Below are 27,178 nucleotides of genomic sequence, written 5' to 3' on the forward strand. Positions count from 1 at the left end.
GTTGGAGACTCACATTTGCTTTTATGCATAGTGAGGAAAAGGAAAAACTGGTTTTAAATACTTTAATCCACACACTTAAATCTACAGAGAAATACAGTACAAATAACAAGACAACAAACAGATGCATTGGGAAAGTCAGTAACAGAGCCAGTGCTGTGAAAAACCTGTATTTACAAATTTTTACGAAGAACAAGGAGCAGATGGTTCTCAAAAGAGCCTTCTGGGAGTGTAAGTCACAGAGATAGGCCATGGTACAACCCACTGAAGTTTTCAGCATCCCTGTGTTAATGTGGAGTAAATTCACTGAGGCTGCAGCTGATCAGGCAGAACCTGACCCAAATCACATATCACCACCATGTAATGACTGAACAACCATCACAAATTTTTGAGACACAATCGCACTCACTGTGCCTCTGCAGCAAATAAAGAACAGACTTCTCAGCTTTTATAACAAAGACTTTTACAGGACTACCTCCTCATCCTCCCATTTCAGCCTGCCTGCTTTTCAAAACCAAAGGATTGGGATTTGAAAACATCACTTGATGTCAAGGAAAAATTAGCCAATTGTGATTAAAACATTCAAAATCATGTTGGCTGGGTCTTTCTTTGCAAGTAAGCTCTCATTTGATGTACAGCTGTGAGCCCTGGGGTTTGCTCTGGGGTTTTGTTCTCTGAGGGGCAGGAATGGTGCACACAGTGTCTGCTTCTGTTTGGGCACTAAATACAGATTTCTAACTGCACCATAAGGAAACCACTGATCTGTCAACCACTGAGCACTCCTTTCTTACTGCTCGGTAAGAAACAGAACACCCCTGAATCCCAAATGCTACCTCCCTCAGTTGAAAAAGGCCTAGATTGTTATAAATGCTATTTTTTTTTTGACCTATTACTTGCTCTTAAAGCTCATCTTTATCTTGTTTAGTGCCACTTTAGAACAAGTAGACAAACACATTCAATACAAATCCCAGGTGGCAGCATTACAGCAAATGAAGCTAAAGAATAACTTTTTAAAACTGTTAACATGCTGATATTTTCTTGTAAGTAGTTATTACTGATTTAACAGCTCTTAAAAGCAACATTTTTACAGTATTCTGATCACTACTTAGTAAACAACTACTATACATACTGAAGTTACAAGCTACAAAAATAAAAATCCATTCTGTTTAACTACAAAAATTCTAGAAAGAGAAGATGGCTGGAGGTACTTGAAGGATTACAGCAGTTTGTAGCAGACAAAATGGCTTTTGAGGCATGTAAACCTTGGAGTTACAGAATGCAACAAACTCACAATATAAGCTCCCACAGAATCTTAAAATTATTTTTATGCTGAACTTTACAAACAAGTTAGATTAAATTAAACAATGCAAAGAATTAATTACATGCAGCAGTAGGGGAACACAGGGCAGTATTAAAAAGTACAATTTTGAATACATTCATACTTTTGAAGAGTTAGGGGCCAGATCCTCAGCTAAGGTAAATCTGCACAACATCACTAGGTTTAGTCAAGGCATGTGGCTTTACTCCAGCTTGAAGTGTCTCCCTGAGATGCCCAAAGCCTGAATTGGGTATTCAGCACTCTCAGATAGCAAAATTGTGATCATGTCATGCTTTAGAACTGTGGCCTCAACATTGCTGAAATAAAGAATGCATAAATTCTCTCCATACACTTAATCACTACAGGAAGAAGTGGTCTCTGCTGCCTCATCCCTGTGTTCAAGAAGCAGCTCTCATTTCTCAGAAGAAACCAGCATTTTTAAAAAAGTGGTTCACATTCAACAGAATCAGTTACATCCTGGTATTTTTGAATCTGAAGACAACCTAATTTAATTCTAACTGAAGATTCAAATCTTTTCTTTTCCAAAAGATAGAAAACTGCTAGTTGTCAGTATGAAATACAGACCTAAATAGGATTTTCAGTTAGAACACATGCAGATTCCTAATCCACAGACTAACTGGGTTACAGTGCTGCTCTACCAAAAGCATTTGTTGCCAAGTAAAAAACAGTAACTACTCTAACACTGATGCCATTGTGCTGATCACAGCTAAAGGTGCAGTGCTTTTCTTATTTAACCAGTGAGATACAATAACACACTATAAAAGCTCCAGTGCAGTGTAACACAGAACCAGAAGGAATTGGCCAGACTGAAACCAATCCCTTTTAGGATTAGTTCTCAGAACCTGTGGAGAGCAGGGAGGTTCCTCCCCAGCAGCAATGAGAACAAAGATTGTACTTTAAATATGGGCCAGGGGTGCTGGGAACCTTTGGAGTTCTGGTGGTGATGGTGACTGGAAAAGCCAAATAGGTGGGTCACTGGGCCAGGAACAACTTTGTGAAGCCTTCCAATTTTCTTTTCTGACAAAACCTTTGACAGGAGGTTCTGTGCTCATTAACAACACCCATCACATCCTCTCAGTGAGTGTAAACAAGTGCAGTGTGGGCCAGGTGAGGAGCTGACCCACAGAAAGGCTCTGTGTGCACATTTATGCTTTTTGTATTGTCTGCCACAGGACTGAGAACCTACAGTAAAGAAAGTTATCACAATCTGACCAACCTTCAGTTCAGCTACTGAATGCAGCAATAAAACTTAAAAATAAACTTTATGAACTCACTTTTAAGTGCTTGACAATCGACATTATTGTTTACCCTGTACATTTTACACAGAGGTTATCATGTATGAAGACTGCCAGAAAAAACAATTTGCAATTTGTCTTTCTGAAATATTGTTTCCTCTATTTTCCCAATGTTAATGATTAACAGGATAAGGGAAAATTCTTCAGTGCAGGACAAGAGCTCCAGCTGCAGAATCCCCTCTCCCAGACACAGAACGTTGTGTGGGGATTTTCAGGGTTCCAACCTATAAGGAGCAACTACTCCTTGGACAGAGCAGCTCTTTGAACTGGTGCTTTATGCACCTACAACATTAAAAAAGCATGGAGCAGTTTACATTTACAATGCACACGACAGCACTGGGCAGCTACAGCTCTATCACAAATTAGCCAAGTTCATTCCTGCTGTGAGACAATCTGGGAGCCCACTGCTGACACCAAACTTGGGCTAAAACTGGAAACAGCTCCATCAAAGTAACTCCAAAAAGGCTTTAACCCAATTTGCAACACACCAGAAAGGAGGATACACTGAAATCAGAGGAGAGCTAGAAACAGCAAGGCTTCCCAGCAGATTTCAGTGCTAACAATGTATGTTTTACAAGACTTTTTTTGTCCCATGTGTGACAGCTACAGACTCACAATGGACACTTCAACCTTACAGAAAGTTCTCTAAACCATCAATACAATTTCACAAGAGGCTTCCCCATGGCCACACTTGCTGCCAACACTAACAGTCCATTTGTGAGACACAAACTTCTTCACCTCCAAAACCAAGGCCATTTATCAGGGTTTTTCCAAACAAGCACCCAATTAGATGCTACTTTCACTTTGTTTCTCCCACAGGAATGATGGATTTACCTTTCCCAGAGGATTTCACACATTTTTGACTGGACTGCTGGCAAGCTGCAGTGAGTGGGAACACAAACAATCCCCACTGGGGCACAAGTGGAGAAGCCCATTCACCCCTCACCTGTGGTAACACAGGGAGAATTCCACCCTTGGCATCAATTATTTCTTTTCTAGGTATCAGGAGTCAAAAGAGTGAAATTTTTCAGCAGTTAAAATTCTTGGGCTACAAACCAATTTGAATAATCATCTGATCAACTTCAGGGTACTCTTGAAACTGCATTATGAATAGTTTAAGTAGCCAGTGGTGTCATTTCAAATGCTGCCTTTCAGAGCACATACCCTGCTTTTCCAGACACTCATTTGTTTGTAAACAACAGTTGCATAAGAACTACAGCATAGAACTTAAATATTTTTAGGATGCTGATGGTTACAAGTTATTAAAAAAATAACTTAACTTGTAAGATTTTTGAAGCTAATACAAATTGAAGCTCATAACTGAAAATAAAAGGCAGTGGATTCATCTAACATAGTATACTTAGGGTATTTTGAATATTTTTACATATATTTTGCTATTATTTTTCATCTATATTTACATACAATAAAATAATTAAAATTAGGTGTATAAGGCTAATGAATGTGGAATTTACAAATGGCTTCTGCTTTACAGTTCATTACACTCTAATCACATTTTCAGACAGCTATAAATTCACTGAGAATCAGTAGTATTGAAGTTCTAGTACATACACTTTCTACAAGGAATACCATCAAGTTAAAAATGCTTTCCAAAGAGGATTACAATTAAAGGTTTTAAAAATACTGACTTTGCCAAGGTTTCAATAAATTATTTTAAAATATAAATAGTCCATTCACTGTTAATGCAAATATCATTTTACAGGGTTTTGAAAAATGGTTTCATTTAAAAAAAACCTAGAAACACAGCCTACTTTATGCAATGGTCTCATTTTCAGCCAGCATAAAGAAAAAAAAAATTGGGGGAATCATAACAAAAGCAGCAACATTCAAAATTCAGACCAAAGCTCTCAACTTCTTATGATCTTGGCTTACACAGGATAAATTCTCTTCCTCCTTGGAAGAGCACAATCATTAACTAAACTGAATTTACTCAGTGAGACATTTTAAATCTCAACTCAGCTCTCACCTGCTGCAGGCTTAAAGTGCTTACAACAAAAGAGAACAGAAATCAGAGTTTTTACTTTTGTTAAGCATGAAGATGTTTTCACCTGAGAAGCTTTTAACCTGAGAAGCTTCAGATATGCCAAGCTGACAGTCCCTGTGTACTGTTATAGCTGTTCTGAACTTTACTATCAGGATCAACCACTGATCTTTTTCCCACTTTTTATTCATCAGGGAAATGAGGGTACCAACAAGGTATCTTTTACTCCCTAGGAACCAGGCAGAAAACAAGTGCTTCCATGCTTTTTTTTTTTTCCACAATCAAATTATACCCATGAATGCCAGAACTTACCATCCTCTGCAAACTTAGCTCTAAACCTTCACACTTAAAACTGAAAGTTAACAGACTGACTTACTACTGATCATTCTCAGGTAATTATGAGCCAAGATCTTTAACAAGGCTTTAAAAATACCCCACATATGCCAATCACCATTATTTCTTTAAAACCCTTCCCTCTAAACAGCTAAAAAAGATGCTCCTTTGTCCAGGTTTTCCTCTAAAAAGCCTCCTCAAGAATATGATGTTGCTATTTACAAAAACTAGAATTAGTCTCTCACTGAACTGAAGCCAAGTCAAGTCACAGGATCATTCAGTGCAAGTCATGGAACAATTATTTTGAGTTGCATGTTGGAGACTCAGGACCTCAGGGTACTCTTTGGCTTACAAAGCCATTGAAAAAGGTCATTTTCTAAAGAACATTTCCAGAAACCTTTGGTCCAAAAGCAATTTTCTTTCTCAGCACCTTCCCCAGAGCTCCCAGATCCTCCACTCTCCCAGTGAAGGCTTTAGAACTGCATTGCATAAGCAGCTGCACAGAGTTCCTGCTCTTGCTCCCAAGCAGAGATGGCAGCCAGGAGCAGGCTGCTGTCAGAACATCAGCACATCCTGCTTGCTCTGGTTTTCAGTTCTGGGAAAGAGGGGAGGTGGAAGCAAGTCAAACTCCCAGCTGTTCCCCTTTCCAAGGGGATGAAACATCTCTCACACTGCCCTGTGTATTTGCAGAAGGTCTGATTCCACAGCAAGGAAGGGCTGCAGCATCTGTCCCTTTCCAGCCATTGGAGGGACACACTCCAGCTAGAAAGGCTACAGGGCATCCCCACCAACCTGAAAGCAAACCAGTGGTGGTAATTCAGCTGTAAAGTTTCCATAGGTGTAAAAGCATGGCTTTTTCCTCAGCTCTAGTTCATTCACAAGTATGAACCTTAGGGCATAAACCTTGATCTAGGATCAGACATCCTCAGTGTTTTAATGAGCTGAAGTTCCTCGCTGCCTCACATGAAATTCCACAATATCTCCAGATCTTCATCCATCTCCTCCCTCCCGTGGTGTCACTCTGACAGGCTGGAGGCTTCATCATCATCTGTCTGCTCCCCAGAGTGGTACAACATCAGGGCATGGGTCTTGTGGGTGATGGTGACAGTGCAGGGCCCCTGTGCCCAGGGCTCCCCATCCACCTGCATCGGCATCTTGGAGCTCTTCAGGATCAGCTGGTACCAAACACAACAACACAATCACAGCAGCTCAGAGGGGCTCTGAGACACCTTGTACAACTGCAACACACCTCTGCAGTGTGGCTGGGGACAAACTGTGAGTGGCACTCACAGGCCACCGACCACAGCAACAGAGGTCTGTGAGTTACGACACAATTAATTTTTACTAAGCAAGAGAAACGTCCAGCTCAACTGCAAACTGTTTCAAGCAGTTCAGTGCTTGAGATTCTATTTGTGTGGTAAAAAATGACATTTAGGAGAACAGGTCCCCCTAAGCAGCACTCACCCTCACTGTGTGTGCTTGCCCCAGGCGGACAGGGTTTGCCAGCTTCACCTGGATCTGGGCACAGTGGAAAGAGCCATGAACACCAACAACCTCCAGGAGTCCATCATCATGTCTGTGAAATGAAAAAAGAAGACTATTTTCAGTAATGCTCATGAGCTCTAGCATATCTGCCCAAATATTACGGTTCTTTTGTTGCTGTTCCCAGAGAGAAGACAAATGTTGTTGTACAAATATGTTTATGTATATGGGCTGGAGGAAAAAAAAAATCACACTGAACAGCAAAGAAAGCAATTAAACCCCACAACTATAGAGCAATACAACAGCCAGCACACTCTAGCTGGCTTCTGGAAATTATGGCCCACAGTGGATTTCTCTTCCATAGACTTGTACAATTTTCTGTCTTTTCACTCAGTTATTTACATGGAAAATCATTTAATAGCTTCATTTTTTATATCTGGGTAAAGGACCTTGCCCAAGTATTTTTTAGAAATCCAGGATTCTAACAGAGCTGTATTTATAAAAAATGGCTTTTGAAGAAGGAAGTCACAGGACGGAATAATTAATGTTCCAAATTATTTTTCTCTTTGGTGTTGCTCCCAGCATGGAAGTAAAAATTTTGACATATTTTGTTCTTACTTTCCATTTTAAAATCTAATGAGATGTGGTATTTTAGATTCTGAAATAGATCTATCTTCTACTTTTTGAAGGCTCCCTTTATTGTTAACAGCCTCTTCAATGCTACTGCTGCCATGCCAGATGTTTTGAGAAAGTCTTAAAAAGCCTGTGATGTGTGGGATGCCTTTACTCCAAGTCCCTAATTCCAGTAAAATAAACAAATGTGAGAAAGCCTACTGCCCCAAGGAATCCTTCTGACCTGCAGATAAATCTGGCTACATAAGTACTGGAGGGAATTCTTTGCATTGCAAGGACTATTAAAGGAAAAAACCAAAGTAAAAAGTAACTCTGTACCTCGCCAAGGGGTAAGGCTCATCCCCCATTCCTTCCCAGAGCCTGCAGCCACCTCCCCAGTATCCAATATTCAGCACAATGATGCCTTCCAAATTGGGCAACTCGATCCTCTCACCATCCAACTCTAGCTTTAAAAGACAAGCAGAAGTTAATTGCTGTGGATCAAATTCAGTATTTGAATACAACCTAGTTATTCTTTTTATGCATTTAATAGGCTTTCACTTCAAGAAAAATTGGCCCTGTACAAATAGAATGTGCTTTCTTTCCATAATTTAAATAAAATTCCCTCTGATTGCACAAGATATCCTGAGCTGTAGTAAATTTCTGTTAGTAGAGAAAAGAAAAAAGAACTCTCACTTAAGTAAGCCTCTGGTGCTAAGGCAAATTATAGCTGAATATTAGTGCTTGAACTCATAGAACTGAGTCAAGGCCAGAAAGCAATCAGGAATTTTCAGTAAGCTCAAATATATGAATTCCATGAAGTAAGCTGCAGATAGCAAAAGGAACACAAAAATACTCCATGGCCAGACCCACCCTTCCAAAAACATCATAAAGTGCAAATATTGTAAAGTGCAAAGCTTCTCTCCTTTTCTTTCACAAGGTAAGTTTTTATACTCCACTGACTGTTCAGAGAATAAGCAAGTTAAAAAACTTACCTCAATCTTTTTGTTAAGATCTTTACATTCTTGTACTAAGCAGTCTTTGGTTCCATAAAAAAAATAAACAGCCTAAAAAAATCCCAAAACAAAACAGGGAGAAAAGAAAACACTGTTAGAAGAAGACAAAGCATAGGAAAACTATTTGAAATATTTATATAAAGTTATGGCTCTGCAAACCTTATCTCATACATATTTGCACATCCTTAAACTAAACTTTCCTCATGAGATGAGCTACAAGTTGCGTAAGAAACTAAATTTCCACTTGAAATAAGCAATGGCCTTAAGTCATGAAGTTTCAAACAAAGGAGAAATTCTGAGCAAAAACTGACCAAACAGCAAATTTTGTAAGCAAGCAGAGGCAAGGCAGAACCCTTGAGACTGGGCTTCAAACATGTTTTACCCATGGAATCTCCTCCAGAAGAAACTCTTAAAATGGCATGAAAGGAAGTAGGGAAGCAAAGAAATGTAAAGCTAAAAATAGCTTGAAGTTCAATCAACAACTCTAAGGAGGCAATGCTGCTTTACTGAACACACCTTATTGATAATTCTGCTGGAAAACAGAGAGGGAGTTTTCTCACGATGGGCATGGAAATTTAAAGCCATGAGAGCATCAGGTCCTATAGAGAAGTAGTTGTTCATTGTGAATACCTGTAAGACAGAAATTCCTTATTGAATATCAGTATAAGAGTTTAAAATGCAGAGTGTTTAACAGGAAGTCGATAACAAAAAATTATTATAAACATACAGGTATTCCACAGAATTCATATTTATACTCACACACCATACCTTTGGTTTCCTTAAGTTGTAGTATCCTTTGTTTGTTACTTGAACTTTCCATCTGAAAAACAACAGTGGCTACTTAGACTTGTGACAGACAAGTCCTCAGTATCAGACAGTCCTCAGTATCAAGGCTGTAGTAAGAAATCTCATATCTATACTGGGATTAAGACAAAATACTCAAACTTAGTTAAATTATAAAAGAGCTAAGCCCTGCAGAATTGCTAAAAGACTAAATTCAGACCTCAGTTATGTTGTAGTTCCTTCCAGCAATACTTGTGTTTACGTTAAGAAACTGCTGCAATGGACTATCAGTAGAGCTACAGCAGAATTTGATTCTATACATTTTATCTTTTCACTGTTCCTTACCTGTCTAGTTTGATTCCATCTGCCTCCATGACATCTCGTAAGATCTGCTCTACAGGCACTTCTCCAGCATAACCTGCACCCCAGCCCAGTGTGTTAGACAGGTCATTCCCTGTTCCCAGAGGTAAAATTGCAACTTGTGGAATATATCGTTCTTGCCCCTAGGATACAAAACCACTGCATATTAGCTCCTGCTTCAGCACTCATTGTCTCCCTTTCATCCCCAAATGTTCAGGTTAGATAAATACCAGGTTAGGTAAATTCACCTTGCCAGCAGCCTGTTAGTCAGAGCAGAGCTCTGGGGCTGGCAGAGCAGGTGGCACATTGAGCTTCTTGGCCAGGGATAATGTAAAGGAAGGAAATGTTAAACCATTGTGAGAAGGAAATAGAATACAAACACAATATGGAAACAATGCATTATGAATACAGAACAGAGTATTCCTTGCAAGGAAAGATGCTTTGGATCTGGGAAGTGACATGAACACTGACAGACATAACACACAAGGCTGTGAAGAGCAACAAGACACCAAAATGCTCTTACAAGACTGAGGTGAGGCTGGGTCTAAACAACAGATGCACAGGATATCAGAGTGTTCAACCACACACAGAAAATACTCAGAGGAGGAAAGTCAGTGTCTCAGACTGTCACCCACAGATGGAGCAGGTGATAATCAGCTCTGCAGAGCACAGAGTGACAGCAGATGTTCAGAACAGCCACTTTAGCAAAGGGCTTGGCTCTCCTCACCACAGAAGGGTGAACAGCTATTTCAGCTGTATTATGGCCTTTGAAATTCAACTGTGAAAAGCAATTGCAGTAAATTGGCACTTTGGTTACTATTTTTTCCAGAAGGGTTATCAGCCAGGTAACCTGTATTTGAGAGTCAAGATAAATGAAGGGAGCAAATAACCTATGGCTGATAAGAAAAAGGTTTTGCTGATAATCTCTGCGGTATTTTACCTAATGCCAATGACTCAATTTGAACAGAACAAAGGAAAACCCACATTTCATCAACTATATTGGCTCCAAGGGACAACATATCAAGTGCCCAAGACCACATAACCATATGCTCATATTCATTAACCTTTATAGTTACTTTATTTCAACTTTATCAGCACACAATAATTCTCAAAGAGGCTGTTTGACTATGCATGAAGTTGTAATAATGGTCTTCAACTACAACATTTCATAAGAAAGCTGCAGTTAAAAAACCAAAACGTTGATATAAAAACTTTCTTCCTTTCAGCACTAGAGAAAAATTTATTAGGTAAAGCACTAAAGCCTTGTAATTATTCTCCATTCTTAATCTTCTCAGGAGTTCTTAGCAGTACCGCATAACAGGAATATCTTCCATTTCAAATCAACAGTAAACACAGCTTATTTTTTTCTCCTCTACTTGCAGTTAATAGGCAAAGCTGCAGACAGACAGACTCTTCAGAACACATGATGAGGAGTAGAAGCAAATGACTGCACTCATTCATCCACTGGCAGCACAACCAGTATAGCAGGCAAAATTATGAGGTTATTATAAAAGACTGAGCAGTCAGAGCACATTAGCCAATATTAGCAATGCCATTTATGACAAAATAAATCTGAGCAGACAAAGAGGAAACAATGCAGAAAATATTCTGCTGCTTGTTTTCTTCTTGTTTTGCAGAAAAGAACTACTACAAATATAATTTAAAATCTAAAGCTTCCACATTTTTCCTGAACTACAAGGAGTCACAAGATGCATTTCCCACACCCCTCCCCAATATGAATAAGCAATTATGCAAATACCCCTCTGCAGGCCTATTCAGGAAGATGAGGCAATAAATGCAGGTAAGAGATGAGGTTTAGCACTTTGGCAGCTTCAAAACTCGTTTCACCTTATAATTTAAAACATAATACCTTTATCTTCATTTCATCAATTGCATCCAGGACCCAGCCCACTGTGCCATCCCCACCACAGACCAGAACCCTGACAGCGTTGCAAGGCAGCAAAGTGCAGAGCTGGAGTGCTTTAGCAGGTGTTATTTTGCTGAGATCAAAAACCTAGAAGAAAAGAAAGAATTCTGTAAGTTCACAGAACATGACTCAGGATTTTTCTCATAGATAAGCAACTTCCAGAAGTTAATTCTAATGCAAAACAGAGATTCTCCATTTCCAATATTACATTAGCAAACAAGCTGACTTGACTTTTATGAGCAGGATTTGTTTCCCAAATTCACAACAGAGCTCCAGCTGCCTCCCTAGGAATAAATGGCATTGATAAACAGAGCTGGCAGAGCCCTTGGAAAAGTCTGTATTTCGAAGCATGATGATGAATTTTGTAAAGATGACAGACTTCAGATAAAAGTAATTTTTAAATACTCAGCACAAAAGAGGTTTATTCTTTAAAGCCTTATTGGGATGCATTTAAAACAAACACACAGCGATTTCTCTTAGGCTGTATTTTACAGCTGGGTTTTGAACTTCAAAGGAGGAGTATTAAGGTGCAGCCAGGAAATCCAAGGAACAACTGCCTCCATTACGTCAGCATCCTGTGCCATCCCAGTGGAGTTTAAAGGGAAAGCAACTGCACAAAGTGCAACTGTTTTTCCACTAATCACCAGAGGATTTAAACAAATACAGGTTTCAAATAAAGAAGATTTAAATGGTTCATTTTCTAAAAAGTGTACACTGCTTCAAAAGTCAGATACTTCTCATTAGAATCCTAACAAACTTGGGGCTGGGAGAAGCCTCTGCACATTTGGTTTCTCTATATGAAGCTGCTGCTTTCTAAAAGAACAATGTTCTTTTAGAACTGCATGAATTCGTTTCTTCTACTGATCTTCCACAAGATCCTACTGCCATTGTGTAGGCAAAGTGATGTTTATTCTACTCTAAAACTTGCTTTTATGATACTGGCTTTTCACTGTAAATACCTGAACAGGGTTCAGCAGCATTTTGAATTCTCCCAGTAAAGTTTCACCCATGTTGTTTCCACTGCGAGTGTTAGCCAGCACAATCACTGGCATCCAGTGCTTCCTGCCGTAAGGGACCACCTGCAAAAGGTCAAAACCAGTCAGTTACACAAATACTGCACATCTGAAAATGTTCACAGCCTTGCTCCAAACCCCATCCCCTGCAGTGCTGAAATGAGGAAGTTATCGGTTAGTCTGAAGTAGTCAAAACACAAATACTTCTGACACACCAAGGTTGAAGATTCTGCAGTGCCCAGGACAACAAATACTACAGTGTTATGAACACAGCAGCAAAAAACTAACAGAACATTCAAGAAAGTAAGGCAGACAAATCTCAATATTTTGGAAAGAAAATCCACATCTGCTTATGCTTCAACTACCCTGTTAGTAAAACGAAAACACCCCTGAATTAACACAGCAAGTACTTAATGTATCTTGAAACATTTACCTGATATTTGCTAACCTGACAATGCACTGAGTTCAAATTTCAAGGTCTGTCTGTGGGTTTATTTGGTTGTTTTTAGTACATTCTAAACCCAAGACACAGCAGGCTATTACCTTTTCATAACTTGTTTTTTTCTCTTTACGCATCTGGTTGATTGCAGACAAATAGTAGGGTGGAATAATTAAGTCTTTGAATTCTCCAAACGTACAGTCCTCAGTCCTCAAAGAATCCATCATGCATTCATCATGCACAGTGTACTGACACCACACACACCTGGAAAAAAGACCAAAAAACGTGAAAAGAATCTTCAAACAGGCACATTGATTTTGCTAATTTATTTTAGACTTTTGTAAAAATATTTATGTTTACATGCACCATTATAAGTAATTTTTTATACACATTACAGGGAAAACCATGCATTCTCTGGAAGCCTATGTAATGGCTATAGAAAATTAGATAAATTGGTCATGTGCTTGCAGGTCTAGGAAAGCATCTGAATTCTGCTGGGAAAAAAAAATCCAACAGTTTAAAATTAATTCGGTTCTTTTTAATTAAAAAAATAGGTGCTATAAATATGTTTGCAATATTAACAGTTACACCGAAAGCCCATATGAGAACCTGAACTCCTGTCCATCCTTAAAGAGCACTGATAAAACACTGGAGCTCAACTGAATAATGTATTACAAGTAATGAATTAATACATTCCTTAAGGTTGATAATACCTCTTTAAGCTTGAGACCTAAGAGGTTACACAGAACTGTACAGGGCTGATGGGATTTAGTTACGCAAAACTGCTTTGCTTTATGACCTGTTCTAAAAGCTGTCCTGGAAAACAGACTAGAACAAGAGGAAATACTGCAATATCCACTTCCAGCCTCTGCAGAATGTTAATCCTCATCTGCTACATCCAAAGCCTTGATTTAAGCAGCTGGGAAAGCTATTTTTGGAGTCCTCCTGACTAATCCAACACACAACTAGAGTAGCAATGATACTTGCCCTATATTGTAACTCTCCTCTTCTTCCTTCCTTTCCCCTTTGCCTCCAAATTCCTGTCCTTCCCTCCTCTCTCACACACACTCTCAAGGTTTTGTTTCTGACAATGTGCTCTTTTACACTGTAATTCTGCTTACTTACCAAGCAATTTCACAGTAATGCATGGAAGTAAAGCAAAAGCTGGCAGAGTAGAGGTTGAAAAGATGACATCCTTTGAACAGGCTGATGTAACACACTGGGATACCTATCACTGCATTTTGGCACTGACAACTTTGCAATCAGCCTTACTAAAGATAGTGCAAGTTCATTTAATGGTTCTTCCTATTTTTAAAACTCTCTCATCACAAACTTTAACAATATATTGCAGTAGTGTATGAAGCTTCTTTTTTGAGTATCCTTAAAAATGAGCTTGAAATCTCTACAGGACATTGTTTGTTCTATTCACACTAAGCAGACGCCAGTTTTGAGATGCACACTGGTACTTGGAACTGTGACTTGTGCCAATCAGATTGCTCAGGCTATCCACTGTCCAACTGACAATGTATCAGAAGCTTCTTAACGTCATCCCCTAAAATACAAACTCCCTTGGACACTGAGAGTCTTTTGTATGTAATTATACAGCAGCCTGCACATCACGCTGGAGTAATGCAATTAAGAGAACGAGTGGACATGAGATACAACGCCTCACTCCTAATCTATGACTCACAAGCACCCATTTTAATTTTAGGTTCTTTGAAGTTGTTTTATGAAACAGTATCTTATCTGACTACTGCAGGATCTCCTTTGGGGTGTGGTCTCCCAACAACCCCGTGGAAAACACAACACTGACACGGCACTGCATGTTCTCCTGCAGACTCCCCTGCAGTACCTGTAGTCGCAGAGCTTGGGCTGAGTGCCGCACTGCTGTTTGCAGACCACGCAGCAGCTGCAGAGAGGGACGTTGCCCCTGATCCAGTGGTGTGGCATGGAGCTGGGGGTTCCCCCGGCGCCCCTCATCATGATCTCCTTGCAGAGGAAGCGCTGGTCCGCCTTCTTGAGGCAGCGCTCGCAGACGCGCAGCCCGCAGCAGCCGCAGAAGGCGCCGCGCAGGATGTGCTGGGCGCACACGCAGCAGTACGAGGGCTGCCCGAACAGGTCCGTGTAGTGCCAGTTGTGTTTGCTCTTGTGGGAAATGTGCCGGATGAGCAGCTGCCGGCGGGACCGCTGGATGCTGCACCAGGCGGTGATGAGCACGGGCAGCAGCACGGAGCACAAGGTCCACACGGCCAGGCGCCCGTCGGCCACGGCCCAGGAGGCATCCTCGCCCGAGCGCTCCATCCCCGCGCTCCCCGGCCTAACCCCTCGCACCTCTCGGGCAGGCGGCGGGGCGAGCCCCGGAACGGCCCCTTCGCTCAGGGAGCCACCGCGCAGCTTCACCGACCATCTTCTAATCCCTCCTCAGGGCTCGGCACCGACCCGCGCCGCATCGGGCCCACGGCAAGGTTCCGGCCGGGGCTCCTCCGCCGCAGCGCCGGCCGCCCCCGAGCTGCTCCCGCTCGCTGCCTCCAGCACCGGGAGGACGCGGCCGCACCTCGTCCACCGGGAGGACGAGCCCCTCGCCGCTCGCCCGGGCCCCTCCGCGGGGCGCGCGGGGCGGAGCGGACACGGCCCGCGGCTCGGCCCGCCCGGAGCTGCCGGCGCTGCCGGGGCTCACGCCGGGCTCGCAGCGGCGCCGCGGGATGCGCGGGGCGGCGGAAGCGGAAGCGGCCCGGGGCCGTTGCCAGGAGACGGGAGCCGCCCGCCCCTGTCTGTCGCGATATCGGGATGTCGTCAGCGGCGCTCCGCAGCCGCGACAGGCCTGGCGGAGCGGCTCCAGCTCTGGCTCCAGCTCTGGCTGCAGCGGGCCCGGACCCGAGGCGAAGGCCGCGCTGGCTTGGGGCCGAGTGACCGCCGTGTTTGTGCCTTTGTTGGGCAATCATAAATGCTTTTCCCCATAATTTCGTTCTGTCCTAGATTCATGGGTTCATCAGTGCTGGAGGAGGCCTGTAAGGTCATGCAGTGCTGCCGTGCAGCCGGCATGGCACTGTAACGCTGTAACCCCTAAAGCTCATCCCTCAGTGCCAGACGGCTCTGGGACACCTGCAGGGATGGTGACTGAACAGCCTCCCTGGGCAGCTCCTTCCGAACCTGACCACACCAACACTGACCATCTGATATAGGGAATCTGCATCTCCTCTGTCCCACTTTAGGGCCAATTCCCCATGTCCTCTCACTGCAGGCACGGCAGAAGAGCCTGATCCCCACCTGCCTACAGCCTTTCAGGTGGTTGTGAAGTGATGAGGTCCCTTGTTTGTCCTCCCCGTGGCTGTGCTTTATTGCCCAACCAGAAATGCTTTCCCCCCGTAATTTCGTGCTGTCATTATATGTTTGACTGCTTCCCTTGAAGAAGTTCTGAAAATAGTGGTTGCCATTAGAACCTACAGGTTTTTACACTTTCAAAACAGTATCTTGAGCAATGATATAAATCCATACAGCATATACTAAATTGATTGGATTCTAGGGTCCTGAGATCTTAAAAAAAAAAAAAAAAACACTGAAAAATACTGTGCACATACTGCACAGCTGGGCAACACTCAGATTTCCAAGGAAATTCCTCACTTCCTTCATATAAGAGGCAGTGATGAACTCTGACTACCTATTTTATATTTGAAGAGACATGTTTCATTTCCTACAAATGGTGATGCTGGTGCCATGAGTCCAGCATGGCACTGCCCAGGAGAGCTCTGGGCAGTCACATTTCTCAAGGCCAAAACTATCTGTTTGCAGTGACATTTGCCAAGTTACATCCTGTCTTCACACTGTGTTAACTAGTTAAGGCCATTTAAAATCCTGTTTTCTACTAACTTGTCCAGAAAGGAGAAGAATCATGGGAGTTTCCATTTGTATGGTTCTATTAATTTGATAGAAAACTCTGTTGTGTTTCTCAGCAGTCATAATTTGGCTTTGCTAGAGTTAAACCTCATTTGTAAGTACTTCTCTGCTGGAGCAAAGTTAGAGACAATCTTTGAAAAAGAGGCCCCTCTGCAGCTGCCTCTGAGATTAACAGTACTGGACAATTGTTTCTTTTAAAAAACAATTGTTTACCTTGGGCACCAAAGCCCTTTGCTTGCCATGCTAAATGTAATATGATAGGCTTTATTTTCACAAATTTAAAATACCCTGTGTAACTCTGAAGGCTGAGGTGGAGAAAAGGCCTTCTATTTTCTTCCCTCAGGAACAGAGTTATGCTGGGAATGTGAGCAGATAATAGACTGATTCAAACCTTCAGACCAGATGTGTTCAGAATCCTACTATCACAGAAATTAAAACATAAACAGTTGTGACTGACGCAGCTCCTTCAAAGAGGCGAATGCCTCGGTCAGGGTTGCTCACTTTGGAACAGACTGAGAGAAAGCAGAACCAAAATGAAGAAGTTTCTTCTGTTTGTCTCCATTTTGGTCCTGATGACCACTGTGACAGGTAGGAGTTTATATCAATAAACCTACATATATGTGTGGAGCTGCAGAGCAGAAAAGTAGTATTAGTTCATCAACCTTCTATTTTAGTATTCATTATTCATATATTTTCATGTATTTAATTTTTAACACTCAACTATTTTTATATTGCAGACTTTCCATTATTTGATTTTTAACAATTACGCTGTTGTATTTGATATTTAACTCTCTGCATTACTACGCTGTAGTCATTTATTGTAAACCCAAAAAAATTTAATTTTACTTGCATACTATTTTAATATTATTTTACCAAGATCCTGGAAGTGGAATGTTCAATGCAATCTCTACTTTGCAACATGTCTAACTTAATACTCTGAAAAATAATCCAATTAAGTAACACAGAAAAGAAGAAATAGTTGGAAAAGTCACTAATACCAGTGGTTAGATGGTGCTGTTATATTTGCTCATTTCATGGTTACATGAATATGTGGGCTTTGCTTTATACTAGTAGAACAAGAGAAAAAACAAGTATAAAAATGGTTTAAAATTCCACTGCTATCTCTTGGAATCCAATACCCCCTGGGAAGGGGCTGTAGTGAAAGAACACTTTGTATATAGAAAAAAAATTAGGTTTTGGAGACATTTCATTTCAGAGCTGACAGATAAAATATTAAGTTTTTGGTAATTTCAGAAGTAATTTCTGCTCTTCTGTCTTTAGACACTTCACCAATTTTGCCTGAAAAAGATGCCAAACAGATTCTGAGGACTCGTCGTGAAGACAGACCGAGAAAAGCTGGTTTCCCTGATGAGCCAATGAGGGTGATTTATGACATTTACTATTAAATTACATTAACTAAAAAACCCAACACCAAATCCCCCAAAACATTTGTGCTTAGTATTAAATTTCTATTACTTCCAGGCAATACATTATGAATATCACCATTTAAAGCAGCTGAGTTCTTCCATGAAATATTAAAAACCCCTTTAAATTCTTTCAATTAAAGTTAAGATCATTCTGTAAGTCCTGAGTATTGCTCAGGAAATGTTCACTTGCAGAATGAGGAGATTATTTATCATGGTTCAAAAACACCAATCAAATTATTGAGAAGAAAGTGGCTTTTCATTTGTAGAGATGTGGATTTCATCAGGTTGTTCCTGAAAAACGAAATAACAGGAAATGTCTTCTGCTTCCAGTACATTCTGCACTGCAGGCAGAGAAGAGATGGAGGTGTCAGTGGTCAGTGTGGAGATTGAGGTAGTTCTCAACCAGCTTTAAAAATCACATATTTTCATTGACTTATTTATGGGTGCTACAGATAGGATGGTTTTTGATGAAATTGTAGGAGTTTTGCTAGCTTGATGCCCCAGCTTTGGGTTTGCATGGAATATCTACATTTATTTCTTTCTAAACCCCATTACAACAAAAGAAAAAGTAGAAGAACTAAAGAGCCTTTTGTTTTCCTTGCTTTGACAAGATGTAACATATAATCCTGCACTTCTCAAGGGTACTTAAGGTATTTTAAAATTACTGCCTATTTCTTTCCAAAGTAAATAAACTGAGCTAAAGTTACGTGGTTCTGAAGAGGCAAAGCCCACAGAAGCCAGGAGCACAGAACAGATTGTCACAAGCACAAGGGGCTCAGTTTAGCAAGGTGCTGAACACTTCTGGACTCCATAGCACACGGAGAGCACTTCATGCCTTGCAGGATTGTAGAAACAGCTCCTGGTTTCCCCTTTCCAGTGAGTGTTGTACATCAGCCAGAAAGAATCCACCTGCCCAACACTGGGTGAACACACTGTTTATCAAGGGTCACACCATGACAACCCAAAGCTGTCACAAGGATATTGCTCTGTGCTTGTTGACAACCATGGACACTACAGATTGCACAAGAGAGCCAAAAACCAGAAGGCTCCACTGCTGCCCACAACACTCGGGACTAGGTTGGTTTCTAAGATGTTAATTGAGCCTTGTAGTTCTTGCAAACTAGCAGGAATACAGCTGCCATCTGTGCTTTAGCTTAATATACCACCATGATTATGTGGTAAATATAACAAATAATGAGTACAGAGTAAATGAAGCAGTAGATCAGTTGGATTGAGGTAATTCCTGTATGGCAAGAAGTTACATGCAACATTTAATCTATGGTTTAGTTTGAGGTGGCCCTGGGAGGAGCAGGGAGTTGCACTTGGTGATCCTTATGGATTCTATGACTCTCTGTGGGGAAAGGAGGGATCCAGGGCTAAAGAAGTGTTGGATTTCTGACTTTGCTGCTCTGTCCTTGCCAATTCTCATCCTACCATGATTAGAAGCAAACAGTTGTTGAGAAATTCCAACATCCTTCTTATTTATTTTCTTTTTTTTTTTTTTCCTATCTAGACAGCAAAGCTGACCCTGTGTAAGAAAACCCAAATGTGAGAGTATTTGTTTTGCTCACTAAATGTTAAGGTTTTCAGTAGAAAAGGAAAAATCTTCTGATTAAAAAAAAAAACCAAAAACCTTTGCTGCTATGTGGAATGTGGAGATTTTCCATGTGAATGAAGATGCATGGCTGCTGCATCCCTGTGCACAGTTTGTGCACATGGACTCAAGGAGAAAAACTGATTTTGTATGGATGCTTTGTAGCAGAATGAAATGAATGCTGGGATGAACCCATCTCTGTTCATCTATTTTAAGCAAAAGCTGTTTGTACTGGGCCAGATCATGCTGAGCTGGGGAATGTAATTTGCAATTCTTTGTGACACTCTTTGACTTCCACAGTGCTGTTTGAGTCAAAAACCTGTTCAGTTACAGACAGCAAGATCAGCCCCCTGTAATTATTAAAAAATGTAATTTATGTTATCAGTATGTTTTAATCTTACTTTGACTGAGATCCTGCTTTTGATAATGTGGCATCTTCTCAGTCACATAATTCTGTTCCCTGCCAGTTCCTAACACAGCCTCTCTGCAGGGATTTGAGCAAAGAGTCCCTGTGCTGTGAGGAGAGAAAGCCCAGTGAAGGCAGGATCCTGATGCTGCCTGCTGGCACCCAGTGTCCCCACCCTCTGGGTGGCACAAAGGGCATGGAGCTGGGTGACAGCAGGAGCACTTGGCCAGTGCAAAGGGTTTGGGCTACAGCTTCCACTCCAACAGTGCCCACTGTGCAAAGCCATGGGGGATTTTGAATAAATCTATCTGGTGTTCACAAAGCTCATGAGCCCACCGGGACTGAGAGTTTTTAAAAGTAAATTTTGTCCCTGACAGAGGTCAAGGTTTTGGTACACAGCCCAACGTTACTTTGCTAATTTGTTGCTCAGGCCAAAACCTCCCTCTATAAATTGATATGAGAAATTCACATTATTTTATTTATCACAGAAAGATCAGTCAGCCCTGATATGTGCTACCTACTAGAACCCTTCAGACTCCTGCCACATGATCCTGCAAGGGGTTAATGTTCTTTAAGCAGCAGGAACCAATTTTCAAAAGAGGCTATAACAGACCTATCTGTGAGAATCCTTTGTACCCTCAGGCCCAACAAAGGCTTCTGTGTCAATATGCAAATAAGAAATATGTATGCAGAATTCCTAATTTATGAATATTGTTGTATAATTCTTGCTCAACACCTTTACTGATCTGATGTCATTCATTAAATATTGCTAGGGTGGGGCAACCTGACTAGCAACACCATTTTCACTGTATTTGATTATTTTAAAGGGTAAATTAATTGCTCTTACATCAGCTGTAAAATTATCCTGGGTCCCTGGCCTGCCATTAGAATTGATTACACAATTGAATTACTTTTTCTTTTTTTTTTTAATAGGAGTATATGCTTTACCTCCAGCGCTTGGAGCAGAGATCAGAAGAACAATTCCTTGAACACTGGCTGAATCCACATTGCCTCCCACACTGCAACAGGGATCTGGTGCATCCAATCTAATGGGTTTGCCTACCCTGCAATTGGTATATATATATATATATATTTCTCCTACAGTGCATATTTTTAAATTCATAATAAAAGGCAGAGCCACACACTGGGAGAGAAGGGAATAACCAAAGGCTGGAGGAAATATCTTGTGCTGAAAGGTGTTGGGCAGCTGAGCAGGGGCAGGGGACAGAAATGTCCCAGGCCTCAACTCTGTCACTCTGTTCTGTTCACATTAATAAAACTCTGGTTATTCATTTCTCTGCTATGTGGGTGTAAGTTGGTGACTGCACAACTTTGTATTCATGTTGCTTCAAACTGCTCCTGTTTCTCTCCTGTCTGCTCATCTTTTTCAAAAGCTAGAAAGTTCCTCTGCTTAAAATTCTTCTCTCTATTTGTACATCTCTGAATACCTTTGAAAATCGGGAGGTTGTGGTAGACTTCAATGGGGCTCTGTTAATCCACAATAAGTCAAAGGTCTGAAACTTATTTAAAAACAAAAACAGAAAATTCCCAAACCTCAGCCTTAGGAGGTAAGTTGGCAGTTTTCAAAAACATCTTCCAGCTGAGACACAGTTGAAAGCTGGCTCACTTAGCTACAGGAATTCTTCCCAACAGCTGCTCCCAGGCTGCTATGAAGAATTAGTGTTAGAAAAGTGCTTAAATGATTTGAAGTCCTTTAGATGTTATTAGTATGGCCAGTGTCAGCATGGCTTTTGATTATATTTTGGTGTTTTTTTCTGCAGATCTCCTCATGGGTACATGGATTTATACATGATTGTGTTAAGGAGGACAAGATTATTCCTGCTTTGGCTACATCCTCAATGTAGAGCAGAACCTCTTTGCAGTCCAGTGCAATCCTCATGATACAGCAGAAATTCCAACTCTAAGTGCCTTGATATGTTATAGACCACTATGTATTTTCTACCAGTAATGATTGCATGCATGAATAAATGAACTGATGGTTTCCAGTTTCTGAGGGATGGGCAAGAATAAATCCCAGATTAGTCCTAGAGTATCCTTTTAAGGACATAGCTTTAGACTGTCTGAAGCCAAAGCAACTTGGAGGGAGAGGTCAATAGAAAATTGCAGAATACCAACATGAAGAGAAGGCCAGCTTTCTGGACTCTGGAGGAATCCTTAATTACCGTTTTCTAGGATAAATAACAATATTGCATGAAGACATAACATTTATGCAACACTGTCTTATTGCCTGATGAGTATTTCATGTATTGTTTCATAATAAAAGCTTGACTCAATTCCATTTGCAGATGATTTTGTTCCCTTACTATCCATACTAGCCCATATTATCTGCTGACAAAACTCACTGGCAGTGAGGCTCACTATTGTGAAGACTAAGGAAACATCAGAGGACTTTCTAGGACCAGCAGCTGGGAAGCACTATGGTGCAGACTAATAATTGTGTCATTTCTCTGCACAGCTATCCCTTTCCCCTGTAATTCTGCCAGGAGGGGCACATGAATCCAGCCAACCCTTTCCTGCCTGTGTGCCTTTATAACCTGTGCCTTGGAACAGAATGTCCTGTACAGTCAGATGGGAAACACATGGTATCTGCAAAACAACATGAACAATTGCTTGATGGCTTTTATGTGACTGCTGTGATCTGTAATGGCAACAGAATTTGTTATGAATGGACCAAAGCGACTTTCAGAGCTCCTCATTGTGGTCCCACTTGAAGCCTGAGGACTGGGAGTAAATGAAATACAATTTTATGAATATCTGTGAGGTAATTACTGCTACAGAGCTTTTCATAGGCTGGAATAGATCAACAGTTTTTCTGATGTACTTCCCTTCCAGTAAAAAAGCTCTCCTAGATGACTCCAAGGAAATAATTTAAATCTCAAAGCATCAAAGGCTTGCTTTCCCCTTCTGCCAAGATAAATCATAGATTAAATCTGGGAGTGTGAAAAAGTATAATCAGGCTGCTATTGTGTGCTTCATTCATAACTCTCTCAGTACAGAGATCTAAATTTGCATATCTCTTTGAGTTAAAGTCATTAGGTGAAATCCTGGCTCTGTTTTTATTTGCCTAGTGAAAAATTCATTTGATGACAATTATGTCACCTTTCACCCTGTGAAAGTCGATTTTCAAGTACTTATTTGAAATAAAAGAACTCCCACCTAGTTATACTCTGTCATTTGTTAGAGAACTGGTAAGGTTAAATAGGAGCTTCTAGGCCTGCCTCAGTAACACTGAGCTAATCCTAAAGCAAACGTGGAATAGGGAATGTTCATTGAATTCCTCTGAAGTTGAACTAGATCAAGTGTGTTCAAGCATTAGTTGCAGGTTTATTTTTGTCCATGTCTAAAATCTTGGGGGAAAATGCTGGACTTTGCTACATGCCTGCAAACCATTAGCTTTCCTACTGGGTGAAGATTTAGCATAACCTATATGATATTAAGTAATTAAAATTTGCCTGTGGAAGCCATGAGAGGCTTAATACAATAAAAATAGGAAGAACAAGTGTTCTGAAGGTGGTATACTGAAGGTGGGAAAGCTGGAAAAATTGCTGATTTCCAAATGCTTTCATAAAGAAAAGGCTTACAACAGACCTGGGAAAACCTTTCATCCATGATAACCATAATCACAGGCTGCAATCGTTGCCTTGTTTTCTATCCAGTGCCTTTCCTGAGCTGAGGAGCTGCCCACTAGATGCCACTGTTTCTGCACACAACCAGGATCACAGCCCACAAGGACTGAAAGCACCACATCCCTCCTTCTCCCCCCCTGGATTTTTACTCCTTTCCTTAAAATGTTCAGCTCAGATGATCAAAATAAAAGTTGTCTCTAACCCATAAAAAAAAGACCTTCAGCAAATGGCTGATTTTTTCCTCACTGGGTTGCAGACTGCTCTGAGTGTGGGTGTAGGAGTGGTTGTGCTTTATGGCAAAGAAAGAAATGGTTGAAAGTTCCTACAAGCACATTGTGGTGGCTTGTGACTTTTTACTGTCTGCCATCCACACACAGATGCTAACAGAGGGTTTAGTGTTTGCAGAAGCTGTTCCCTCTCAGAATAGGTCACATTTGATCCGTGTTCAGTGTAAGCTGCAGAATGATCAATTGGTTAAAGCATCACTCTTCAAGGCATGACATTATCTTCCTGCATTTATTATCTTTATCAGCATGGGGACTGTGCTAGGTGCTGTACAAACTGTACTGAAAAGGCAGACTCTGCCCAGGGCCTGGATTGTAGTGTCTCTCTATAAAGAGCAAATAAATAATATCTGCTCTAATTTAAATACACAACAATTCATTGGAAAAAGACAAAGGCTGGAATTTTTGAAAGCATCAACTTCGTCAGCAAGGCCAAAAGATTTTATCACAGACAGATAAATAGGACATGAAGTAGTTACACTAATGCCACTGAACAATTTGTCAGTTGAACTAATTGGCTGTTTCTACCAGACTTACCTTGCAGGAGAGCACACACCAGAAGTTCTTATTTACTAAGACTGGAATTTCCAGAAAGCTCCCTGAAAGCAAGTCAGTCACTTGCTTTATTTGAAATTCACTTTCACAGTGGTGAAGGTAATGGAAAATGCAACACCAAACTTACCAGTTAGTAGTTCAGATGATTCAGAATTTGTCTGCATCTCAGGGAGGCTGAGCAGGTGAGCACATTCTTCCTCTCAATATGACAGTACAGCTGCTCTGGAGTATTCTGAAACGTGAACATGAAAAAGAGTTATAAAGAAAATGCCTATAACCATCTGAAATGATGAAATAATATGTATGGAAATGTTTCCCTGCAGTACTCCAGAGGTTTTTTTTTTCTTTTCTTTTGCAATAGTTCCAGCCTTGTTTCAACTGTCAGAATCTTGTTTTGAATGAAGACTTCTGTTACTCTCAGTGAATGAATGCATAAATAACTTCTGAAGCAGTGGAGTGAAATTGGATTGATTGAATGTGATCACTGCAGTAGGAGCCTAGTTTAGATTCTCAGTGAGAACTTATTTTTTAATGACTAAAGAGATCAGAGTGGACTTTAGAAGGTTATCTGAGCCTTTTATGGTCTACAAAGAGAAGAAAATCTTGTGAGAACTATGTGTCTTGAGATTTCTGGTGTGTGATTAGAAATGCTGAGTGATCTGTCTCCTATCTGGCATTTTAATCCTTTTTCAGGTCTGGGGGTAAAGATGTGCACTAAAATGAAAATCAGTAAAAAGCAGAAAAGGTTCAATGAACTCTGAGTTAATAAAACTCTCCTTATTCTGTCAAAGCAGCATGGCCAGCCCAGAGTAGGCTCAACATGAACCCAAAAGTTTGGAGCACTAGGATTATTCCAAATCTCAAGATCACCTTGGTAATTTTTTTTTTCAGTAAGAAATGATCAATGGAAATGCATTTTTTCCCCAGATTTGGGGAGATCCGGATCTAAGGATCCATTTGGGCATCTCTCTATATAACACAAGCATAATGCACATAAATTTATTAACCTGAGTGAGCCAACCTGAAATACAGGAGATCCTAGACCAAAGCGAGGCAGAACATTGCTTCATTTTGTATTTTTCAGAATAAACAGCAACTATTGAGTGATTTCAAAAAATGAATTCAACAAAATGCTTCAGATGTTCAGAATGTTCCTGGCTGAGAGAGTTGCTGTTGAACCCTTTGGTGTGACTCTGAATAGGTGTTTGTAGTGTCTATAAAACTGAGAGCAGAATTCAGTGCTCAAAATGCCTGGATTATCAGATCCACAGCACTTCTCCTATCGAGACATCAACAGAGCTCAATATTCCATCAGTGCAGTACTTCCATCTACTTCCCCACATAGGATTAGTTCCACCATCAGTAATAAAATCCTAGGCTTCTGTTATCAAAATACGGTTTAAAAGCACATAAATAATTAGCAGAGCACTTTTTTTCCCCCCCTGGAAAATACTTTTATCAAGATTCTGGGGGAAAAAACCCAAAAAGCAGTGAAAAAGAAAGAGCAACACTGAGTGGCAGCCCCAGGAAAAGCCACAAAAAGGGTTTTGTGCTCAATTTATTGGCACCATGGTCTGCACAGGAGCAACTCTGGGCTCTCATTATCTGCAGGGAATGGCACCCTCCAGCAAAACAGGGTCAGGCTGTGTCTGCACTCATGGAATAATACTGATACAATAAATTTATAGGTCCAGTGGAAGACTCTTTAATTTACTGGGACATGACAAGGCATCTGAGGCCAACCTGTATAAAATGTACTCCTTTATTTCTTAGTTGCCTGCCAGTGAGTATCTCCTGTGAGGCTGCAGATGTTGGTACCATTCATGGACCATCCCAACCCATCAGAGTCCTACTCAGAGCAGGGCATGTTGGATTCCTCACCTTGCTAGAAATGAAACTACAGTGACTTAAAAAAAGATAAAATACATATTTTTCAAATGTTATGTTCACAAAGCAAATTCCTCCTGAAAGCAACTAACAGCAAATAACAGCAACTGTTACTGATCACCTCCTAGAGTCCCATGAAGGAACCAGAATTTCATTTCTCACTTAGAAAACGTGCCCCTAGCCCCACTGGATACAAAGAAAAGCTTGAAATACAAACTGTGTTCAGCAGATTCTATGCCTTTAGGGAGGGAGCAGTTCCAAGGCAGGTGACATAACTTGTTCTTCCCAATTCTGATATTTCTGGCCATTCTGAGGTGGGCCAGGTTAAAGTCTGAGCAGGAACCTCATGGTAGAGCCATAGCTCTGCTTTCATTCAGTCCTGCCAACTATGAATATACATTTATTCATTTCCCAGTTGTGAAAACCATGATTTTAAGCTCATTTATAAGCAAAAGCAAAACAAATAAATGGAGTGGATTTGTGTCTGTATTTATTTTTACATGTGTATATATTTATGAATATTTTAATGTGCTCTAAATTATAGAAATGTAGCTTATTTTTCAAGAGTGGATGGATCTGAATTGCATTTCAGCATTCCAGATGCAGAAATTAAGGTTTTCACGAACGCTTTCTGCCCAGAGTAATATACTTTAAGTCCTCAATATTTGAGTGCATTTCAGTGATACACAAAGTTTTGCTAAGATCAAATCTGTAGCACCAGAGGAGGGTTGGGGGGTGAGTTGTTAGTATTTGGTGTTTTATATAAGAGTCACAGCAGAAAAAAAAAATCTCCTTCTTCTCCATTTACCATTTAATGTTTAGAGCTGCTCAGGGATAGAGAAAAATGTCTTTATTTCACATCACGCAGCTGCTGCACTGCCGGAGAACA

At 40.8% G+C, this 27,178-nt stretch overlaps 2 protein-coding genes across 2 annotated transcripts; one reads left to right on the plus strand and one right to left on the minus strand.

Moving 5' to 3' along the window:
- Window positions 1-48: 48 nt before the first annotated feature.
- On the minus strand, window positions 49-15,280 carry DGKE (diacylglycerol kinase epsilon). The gene is made up of 11 exons (XM_085077586.1): window positions 14,448-15,280; window positions 12,700-12,859; window positions 12,103-12,222; window positions 11,087-11,230; window positions 9,202-9,359; window positions 8,842-8,893; window positions 8,590-8,703; window positions 8,053-8,124; window positions 7,397-7,524; window positions 6,428-6,539; window positions 49-6,138 (listed from the first exon to the last, which is right to left on the minus strand). The coding sequence occupies exons 1-11, from the start codon at window positions 14,894-14,896 to the stop codon at window positions 5,980-5,982; spliced, it is 1,668 nt and encodes a 555-aa protein (XP_084933712.1). The 5' UTR covers window positions 14,897-15,280; the 3' UTR covers window positions 49-5,979.
- Window positions 15,281-16,176: 896 nt separating this feature from the next.
- Window positions 16,177-22,215, plus strand: C18H17orf67 (chromosome 18 C17orf67 homolog). The gene is made up of 4 exons (XM_085077596.1): window positions 16,177-17,077; window positions 17,771-17,871; window positions 20,850-20,989; window positions 21,698-22,215. The coding sequence occupies exons 1-3, from the start codon at window positions 17,023-17,025 to the stop codon at window positions 20,964-20,966; spliced, it is 273 nt and encodes a 90-aa protein (XP_084933722.1). The 5' UTR covers window positions 16,177-17,022; the 3' UTR covers window positions 20,967-20,989; window positions 21,698-22,215.
- Window positions 22,216-27,178: the final 4,963 nt, after the last annotated feature.

Source organism: Lichenostomus cassidix, chromosome 18, assembly GCF_008360975.1.
Source record: "Lichenostomus cassidix isolate B80296 chromosome 18, HeHo_3.0, whole genome shotgun sequence".
In the NCBI taxonomy this organism is placed as follows: domain Eukaryota; kingdom Metazoa; phylum Chordata; class Aves; order Passeriformes; family Meliphagidae; genus Lichenostomus; species Lichenostomus cassidix.